The 10,081-nt window shown below is 31.7% G+C and overlaps 1 protein-coding gene across 1 annotated transcript; it reads left to right on the top strand.

Annotated features, from left to right (window-relative positions):
- The first annotated feature begins 7,708 nt into the window (after window positions 1–7,708).
- Window positions 7,709–9,282, top strand: LOC122590523 (delta(12) fatty acid desaturase DES8.11-like). Its single transcript, XM_043762720.1, has 2 exons — window positions 7,709–7,813; window positions 7,975–9,282. The coding sequence occupies exon 2, from the start codon at window positions 7,995–7,997 to the stop codon at window positions 9,132–9,134; it is 1,140 nt and encodes a 379-aa protein (XP_043618655.1). The 5' UTR covers window positions 7,709–7,813; window positions 7,975–7,994; the 3' UTR covers window positions 9,135–9,282.
- The last annotated feature ends 799 nt before the right edge of the window (window positions 9,283–10,081 follow it).

Genomic DNA, 10,081 nt, shown 5'->3' with positions numbered 1-10,081 from the left:
TTTACTTAATTGTGATGTGAATCGGAAAACCATGCAATTATCGCATTATTCCATATGCAGTATGTAAGGGAAATCATGGTGATCAAGAATCTAGATTGCTCATATTTTCTTTTATTTTTGTTTTTAAATCTATGAGGTTATTTTAATTATTTTTATATAAAAATCGTATATTATATACGTCCATCAATTAAACTTCCAAGAGTCCTGCATCTTAATATACTTACAACATTCAATGATATTGGTTATTAGCATCATAATCCCTATCAAACCTGAGTGATCAAGAGTGACTACATATATCAAGCCATGCACCAACAGTAGTTAATAAAAAATTCAGTTGAAGATACACACTGACTGAGTACTGACCTTCGCTTTACATAGAGACACAAATTGGGTACTTCAATTCGACGGACGTGGGCATGTATTTAATTTCAAAGAATAAAAAACAGCCATGATTTTTTTTTTTTAAAAAAAATTTAGGCTCAGCAGCATGCCTTTTTATATACCCAACTCCAATTTCAGAAAAAATACATATTGGGAAACCCCTGTCTCCATTCCTGGGAGCATTTTGCTCATACCAGGATTTAAACTCAAGACCTCTTATTCTCAAGCTCTATCATATACCAATCCATCCATTGATGATGATATTGAAAATTTGTTAATTGTGATACCAAGTATTTTATTACCGTAAATATTGAGAAATAACAGGGAAGCCTAAAATATAAAAGGCCTAAAAAAGAATCTAACTTTTACATGGTGACACCTGTCGTAGTTATTTTATAACCCATTTTAACTTTAACATAATTCCTTCCGTACCCTTCTTATAATATTACTGGTATTATGCGAGTATTACTCCATATACTTCTTTTGATTTGATTCCCCATCTCTGTGTTCCAATTTCATCTTTTATTATTGGGATTAGTACTTCAAAAAGTAAATAACTTACATGAATTGTTATAGCGTGTATCAAACTTTAATTTCATGCATTGTATGTAATGAACTTTCATATTATATGTATTGTATGTGTCCGGGTATATGTGGCAATCACCTAAACTACCACTTGGTCGTTTTTTATTGGTAGAATACATACAATGCACAAAATTTGAAAGTTCATTAGATACAATACATAAGATTAAAGTTCGATACACACTATAACAATTCATGTAAAGTTGTTTACATTTTAAAGTACTAATCCCTTTATTATTTCCCAGCAATACTCAAAAACAAACTTTTTTAACCTTATTTTGGGGCATGTTCGATCATGTTGTTATACCATTAAACAAGTTCTTCCTATCTTCTTTTTCAATCTTATCCTACTCTTTTATAATATAAAAGAAAAGGGCCATTTAAATATATGCTTAATTAAATATTCTTAATTATATTTTAGAAAAACCACTAATGTACCCAATTGTTTGCATGTCATTAATTGGTTGCGTGCAATCTAATCTTACTATCTACAAATGAAACAAATAAACCCGAATTATATGTATCCAACCCGAAATAAACCGATTCAGTGACAGTGGAAGATTGGGAGTAATTACAACCCCAACTTTATATTTGGGGTATAATAGGAATTATGTTAAAAAAATTGCATTTAAAATCTTTTTGCCAGATGTAAGGTAGGTCAATATTTAGGCCTTTTATTTTAGGCTTTCCTAATCATTTCTCTATTTTGAAATATTTAATGGAATCAATGGTTAATATGCCTTTTTATATGTATTTTAAAGGACAAACTAGTAACTAAAAAAAGAAATTAAAAAAATACCAAAAATGTATGCCGAGTAATCATCACACGTTCATGACAGTTTCCAAATTAATAAAGAAGTTAGACACTTTCATGGTTAAACTGTAAAGTAAAATCTGGATGACTATTTCTATAAAATACTCGTAACAAACATCTACCAGATACATAAAAATTTGAGTAAAACTTTATTATTGTATTACAAGTATAATATAACAATTAAATATGAACCATTAAAGGTAAAATCTGTGTTTTTCATGATTATAAATTTATAATTAACAAATCAAAAATTTTTGTAGCCACTGTAGAAATGTGCATCCACATTAATAAAGAGTTTTTTGCATCCTTTTTATAGAGTGTTTGTACATCCATTTTTAAGAAGATTTGTATTTTGCAGCCACCGTAGAAATGTGCATCCACATTAACAAAGAGTTTTTTGCATCCTCTTTATAGAGTGTTTGTACATCTATTTTTAAAAAGATTTGTAGATCTAATCTAGACGAGTTGTGCATCTTTTTTATATAAGAGTTTTGCATCTATGTTTTAAGATGTCTTATGCATCCAATGAGTTATGAATCAAATTTTTAGACGATTTGTGCATCTTATAAAGGACTGTATTCGACATGCAAATTAATTAGATACACTTATGGTGAATTGAAATACCAAGAATTGAACCGTAATAAAAGCTGTTGTATATATCAAATTTAATTTTAAAAGGCAGTTAATTTAATCTATTTGTTTTGGTGAATTGGAAATTAAATAATTTAATATGAATGGATAACAATCTGTACGGTTATGTAATAAAAAATAGAAATAAACTATTTTGCAATTGTCTTCATTACCCTTTTTAATGTTTGATGATTTGGAATTCTCTTATTGGTTCTTATTTGTTCTTATTTTAATTTGGTTTTTATTGGATGGCTCCCATATATATATATATATAATATATATATAGGGAAACAATCAAATAAGAACAGTCTTAAAATAAGAACGGTGAGAACACTTAAAAAACATTATTTTGATGCATTAAAAGTCCATAAAACTAACATAGTTCATAACTAATTATCATTATTTAAGTGTTTAACAACACATTGATCCATCAAAATCAAAAAAATCACGTTTTTTGGTGGATGCATCGTTTTGAAGAATATGCATCCAAGATGGATGCACAAAACAAAAAACATGATTTTCTTGATTTTGACAGGCCAATGTGTTGTTAAACACTTAAATAATGATAATTAGTTATGCACTATGTTAGTTTTATGGACTTTTAATGCATCAAAATGATGTTTTTTAAGTGTTCTCACCGTTCTTATTTTAATACTGTTCTCACCGGAGTGTTACTTCGGTAACCCAACAATTTATTGTGAAGTTAATTATTACATAGTAATATTTTCCTATATCTTATAAAATTAATTGTAGTTTGATTTTACGCTTTAACTTGTTGATATTATAAAAACTGTATGATGACTTAGCCTAAAATTTTTGGCTCCTATCACTGAATGTGCTTGAATTATTGCTGATAGGTTTGTATTTTTAAGTGAGTGTGTTTTTTGGAAACGTCATTGTATGAATCGGTCCAAAAATTTGGACGTTAGGACTTGAGAGGGATCATTCCATTTTTTTGTACTTTCTACTATATAAAACTTAACTTTCAAGAATCTCGTTCACAAAAAAACAAACTTTAGGCTAACAAATTCCATTTTTAAAACAACACAAACAACCAAGCAAGTGTCTTCTTTCTGTTTTTTTTTTTCTTTTCTTTTCTTTTCTAATGCTATTTTCTGCATTATCTTATTGATCGGGCAAATTGGTACACCCTTAATTGAACTATTATTGTGATATTTAATAGATTTGAACCACATTAAATTGTATTGTCAATTTATGGACCGTAAGGAGGCATAAATGGTTTTAGCCACATGTCTTGGATTCGGCCTTTCAAGGTTAAAAATTGTGAGGTTTTTCTTGAATTCTTTGCTATTAGATTCTGCCTAGCGTGATTGTCTGGGATTTAACAAGTTCGGAAGATCAAACGCTAAAAAAAGTTTAAATTGTAATAACATTAATTATAAGCATTATAGATATGCATATGTGTACATAACATATATGTAAAAAAAATATAATAGATTAATAATGATTTTACTTTAACCACAGTCTAGCTATAGCAAAGTGTTCATTATTGTTACTAAATTGATGAGTAATAATCTATTCATATCTAATTTTCCGAAAAGAACACATCATGAAGTGAATTAAAATTTAAAAGATAGACGATACTATAAACAAACAAAATGTCAATTAAGATGATAATGTTTGGTTTTAAAGGGGAATTAAAAAAGTTTAGCGTTTTGTGACCACGATGGCCGGTTTAACCGCAACGACTCTGGGTCATCCGTAAAGTTGGTGGTGGCCTTAAGATTAGTCGATTCGTAAAGTGAATAGGATATCAAAGTTAATCTAAAAACATGCCCACTCGATCAGTAGTCGATCAGTAGTGACTGTATGGTTTCCAGTTAAAGACACGAATTGGGTTGTTAACACGGAAAGGAAAATGTATTACGCGTAATCTAAAAGAATTAAAAACTTGCATGTTTTAAACGTAAATAAGATCCTTTATTACAAGTACTATTGAAAAACATATTTTATCTGGAAAATGCTAAATACAGCCTTAACGTGTATAAAACAATTTGTACTTTCCATATTAAAAGTCCACCTCTTGATTTTCGTGATAAATGTACAAATAATTTATGCACCTTAAACACAGCCCTAGCAACCCCTATTTTCAATATTGAACTTAAATTTTCAATATTAATTTTAAGTACTTTCCTAAAATGTTCATTTTATCAATTCTATATTTACTTAAAATAACTATAATATCCTTTCTCTCCTTTTATCTATTGTATATTTACCTAAAATAACTATAATATACTTTCTCTCTGCTCAAATCTCAATCAATCATTTTTTTTCTCTCCTCCAAAAATCATTTATTCCTTCAATTCATTCAAAATATTTTATCTCAAAAACCGTACATCGATAGTTTATAAGAATTGTATGTGTGTTCTTGAAACTTCATGCTCTTTCATTAGAGATGTCATTCGATATACTTTCGACGAATTTTTAAATGCGATGGCGGAGCCCGTACGGCTAATTAGACATTTGACTATCATACTCTATGACATATCAACTCCTATGAACTATCACACTCTATGACCTAGCTATCACCCCACCATCTCACTGCCGTAACGCACGGATACTTACTCTCGTATTTATAAAACAAGTTAATTATATATTATCTTCTACTATAGTAAAAGCAAAATGTGCTTGAATTATTGATAATGGGTTTGTGTTCCGGCCGTCAGTGATGAGTGTTTTTCAGAAACGTCATCGCAGTATGAATCGGTCCAAAATATTGGACGTTAGAAATCATTCCATCTTTTTGAGTTTTTTAATATATAAAAACTTAACTTTCAGGAATATCGTTTGCATAACAACAAACATTAGGCTAACAATTGCATTTTAAAACCATGCAAACAACCATACAAATGTCTTGTTCTTTATGCATAATCATATATATTATTTTGAACAAACTGCTCCACCCTTATTTCGAACTATCTATTAGTCTATTACTAATATTATTTACATTTTAATCCACGTATATTAGTATATACATAAACAGTCACAGATGATTACATTTTAAAAACATTATAAACGTTGATAGTGTGTTATAAACTTCATATCAAGTAATTGGGCCTAGCTTGATAATCCATCCTATCTATAGTCCCTATAAATAACTACACGTAATTGTAATATATTTTTATATATTAATGCCGCCGCCGTCACCCAGCCACCACCAGCACCAAGGATGGAACTTTTAAGGGGCAAAAGGGGGTTCCAGCCCCTCCATAAAAGCTTATTTTTAATACTAATTTTCTTATGTCACTACAAATCATATTACATTTGTTCACACTTTTAGGTGAGTGTGAACAAATTAAAAATTTTGTCACGCTTTTTAGTGTGTAGAAATATATTGAATTAAAAGTGTGTGGAAATTTCTCCACACTAAAAAGTGTGTAGAAATAAAAGTTCACACTTTTTAGTGTGAACTTTCATAATTATTTTGTCACACTCCATTTGTCCACGGTAACTAAAAAAGTTACCGTGAACAAATGAGGTCTAACAAAATAACTATGAAAGTTCACACTAAAAAGTGTGAACTTTTACTTATACACACTTTTTAGTGTGGATAAATTTCCATACACTTTTAATTTAATATATTTCTACACACTAAAAAGCATGACAAAAATTTTAATTTGTTCACACTCACCTAAAAGTGTGAACAAATGCAATATTATTTGTAGTGTGTATCTTTCAAAATTAATTTTCATAATACATAATAGCCCCCTTCACAAAGCTAAATTTTATGTCTCATTGAGTTTTGCCCCTCCATAATCAATGTTCAAGTTCCGCCACTGACCACCACTACAATGCCTCATCGTGCAGACATATACTAGTATATTTAGACTGTTAAATTTTAGTCCCACGTATATATGTAGATGGTTAAAATAATTATATCAAAATTTTAAATAGTGTTACATATATAATGATATTGTTTGTTTATATCCACCGATCCATTCTATGATGAAGGTTCAACATATTTGTCTTTTAGGATTAATTACTCTACAGCATACAACTATTACAGCATTTCACATCTCGCGACGCGCGCATGTGAAATGGGCACGGTGAAAAAGACGTTTAGAATTCTACCTTTTTCCTAACAATGAGAGACTTCAACATAGATCGAGTTGGAACTTAGCTGATAGATGAGGGTAGGCAGGGGGCGAGCGGCCGAAACTAACCAAAATCATTGAGAGGAACATGTAGGAAAAAAATATTTACTAGTATCCTATTGTTTGCATTATTTGAATATGAATAGTAAAACCATGGCCGCTTCTAAGAAAACTTGGGTGTAAGACGAGTTTGAAGAAAAACCCTTAAACTAAGAACAACGAATTTGACCTATGGATCTAAAAACCAAAATATGTTTGTACCTAACGTCTTAACTACCAATACAAATGCTAATGGTATATTAATAAAGGTATATACACTATATGAAATATAATTTTTATACATATATGTAAATATAAAATTTAAAAATATGGGCCCCGAAAAATCGGACATTGGACAGTCGACCACTTTGTCCTATGCCTAAACTCTCCATGAGTAAAACTAATAGTCGTTCCATCTCATTTAATTTTAAGTACGGTCTTAGTTTGACTTTTAATGTGACAGTAAATACTTTTATTTTATGTATTTTATATAGTCGATGTAAACTTATTTTATTTGAAAAATACGTTAATTAAAAACTCAATCCATTCATATATTAAGTATATATCAAGTGTTATATATACATAAAACAATATAAAATAACTACAGTCAAAATTTAACGATAAAAAACTTTAAAAGTCAAACTAGGACATTTAAAATGAGAATGAATATAATATAATATAATGATACAATCGGTTGCTTAGTTAGGATTTTAAGCTAGAGGGGGCGAGCTATATGTTCAGATGGTGTGAGCCATCTGAGATTCTAAACTTTAAGTTTTGTTAGAGAGACAATTAACTATACATGGATTAAACTAATATTATAAGAATACAAGAAATACAAGGTTTTATAGACACTGTGAGATGGTCACGACCATAATTTGCCTCTATCTGGCTCTACCACTAGATAGAATGGACAGCAACATGTTCAAGTAACTATTATGTGTTGTTGGATTAAAGTTGTAAAGAAACCAGAATATAAATATTTTCATTCACTACATATATAAACGAACGACTACTTAATTGGTTATCATAAGAGGCTGCACATTAAATAATGTTCGATAAATATATAAAAAGGATTAACTGTATAATACATATATCCTTGAGTCAAAAAATTGTAGCCAAATTGACTAAAGGTCGTTGGCTATTAAAATAGTCAGATTTGTTGGCAACTTGATCGATGCGACTATAAATACAAGGCACCAGCCAGAGAAAATAACCAGCAGAAGACAATTAACCCACTTTATCTGTTGAGGTCTTTTATTCTTCCCTAAGCTACTATACCTCAAACTTCTTGAAACATATATATAATATATACATGTTCCAATTAATTAAATAGTTAGTTTTATATATATACGAGTAACTTTTTATATACTAGCTAGATTAACATGGCTTTTTTCCTATATGTACGTGCAGGTTAATCATAAATCAACAACATGGGTGCAGGTGGTCGGATGTCGGATCCAACAGCTGAAAGCAAGGATGATATCCTAAAACGTGTCCCGATTGATCCACCATTCACGCTAAGTGACCTAAAGAAAGCGATCCCGGCCCATTGCTTTGAACGATCTGTCATCCGTTCATCGTACTATGTTGTTCACGATCTCATCATTACCTACGTCTTCTACTACCTTGCCAACACATACATTCCACAAATTCCTGCTCCACTATCTTACTTAGCATGGCCCGTTTACTGGTTTTGCCAAGCCAGCATCCTAACCGGGTTATGGGTCATTGGTCATGAATGCGGTCACCATGCGTTCAGTGAGTACCAATGGATAGATGACACTGTTGGCTTTTTCCTCCATTCGGCCCTGTTCACCCCTTATTTCTCTTGGAAATATAGCCACCGAAATCACCATGCCAACACAAACTCACTCGATAACGACGAAGTTTACATTCCTAAACGCAAGTCCAAGGTAAGAATTTACTCAAAGGTTCTCAACAACCCGCCGGGTCGAGTGTTCACTTTGGTCTTTAGGTTGACCTTGGGATTTCCTTTATATCTTTTGACTAATATTTCCGGAAAGAAATACGGAAGGTTTGCCAACCACTTTGACCCCTTGAGTCCTATTTTCACGGACCGTGAAAGGATTCAGGTCGTGGTATCCGACATTGGTATTCTAGGCGTTATTTACGCAGTTAAGCTTCTCGTGGCCGCAAAAGGGGCCGCGTGGGTATTGTGCATGTACGGAATCCCCGTGATAGGAGTCCACGTCTTTTTCGTCTTGATCACATATTTGCATCACACCCATCTTTCCTTGCCTCATTACGACTCGACCGAATGGAACTGGATCCGAGGGGCCTTATCGACCATCGACCGTGACTTTGGATTCCTAAACAGGGTTTTCCATGATGTGACACACACTCACGTGTTGCATCATTTGATCTCATACATTCCACATTATCATGCAAAGGAGGCACGGGATGCAATCAAGCCGGTGTTGGGTGAGTTTTATAAGATCGATAGGACCCCGATTTTCAAAGCTATGTATAGAGAGGCCAAGGAATGCATTTACATCGAGCCGGATGAGGATAGCGAACACAAAGGAACCTACTGGTACCATAAGATGTGATCATAAAATATATGGCCCAAATTAATATAATTAATTGTACTATGCTTAATTATGATCGATGTACTGTATTTACTATTCCGTACGTGTAATAAACTATCGTAATGTAAGTGTTTACGGGTTGTGTTTGACCACCCAACTTTAATTATTATAATTTGTGTTCTTGGAAATTTGTTTGGGAAATGATATCCCCACAACACAAATTAGCCATTCACAACATACATATATATTATACTGCATAGTATATAACTGTGTAAAGCATTGATTGTTGTGGATGACTAATTTGTGTTGTGGGATATCACTTCCCAAATTTGTTATATAAGGGCCCTAATTAATTTATTTTCAGTATTATGTATTAAGTGGCCAATAAAATTTAATACATCTACCGATATATATTCATCGAGTCAGATGAAGATAAAGCAAGCAGTTGACCCAATCCAATTCCATGCTTATACTTTGTTTCAACCGTCTTTTGTTACTTTGCTCCTTAATTTGTAGTACGTAGTATCTTGTGCAATTTAATTTGGAAAATAAATTTTTAGCAAAAGGCCAAAAGTAGCATGTTAATTTTGCAAATATTTGTAAAACCGGTTGTTCAAGAAACTCAATTGTAAAACTACTATACACGGGCTGTCAAACCCGGATATAAGTCCTGGGTTTTGCAAACCCTGTTTTGACCTTGGTGTTTTGGGTTCGTGTATGTGTTCTATTGGCACCTCCGACACTGTTAGCAGGTCATTTTGCCATGTTTGATACTAATTAAATGTCAATTTTCAAATCTAGGAGTTTGTGACCCTATAGTAAGGAAAAGGATCGATGTAAGAGCATCTCCAATGGTATCAAGTTATCAAAGACTTTTTTTTAATGTCCCTACTATCAATATAATATTTAATTAAAAGTGTTAGTGGAAATTATAAACAAGTATTTAATTAAAAGTGAGTGTGAGTGTG

This window comes from Erigeron canadensis, chromosome 3 (assembly GCF_010389155.1).
Source record: "Erigeron canadensis isolate Cc75 chromosome 3, C_canadensis_v1, whole genome shotgun sequence".
NCBI lineage: Eukaryota > Viridiplantae > Streptophyta > Magnoliopsida > Asterales > Asteraceae > Erigeron > Erigeron canadensis.
The sequence above is the reverse complement of the archived record's forward strand: the minus strand, read 5'-3'. Positions and strand labels throughout refer to the sequence as shown.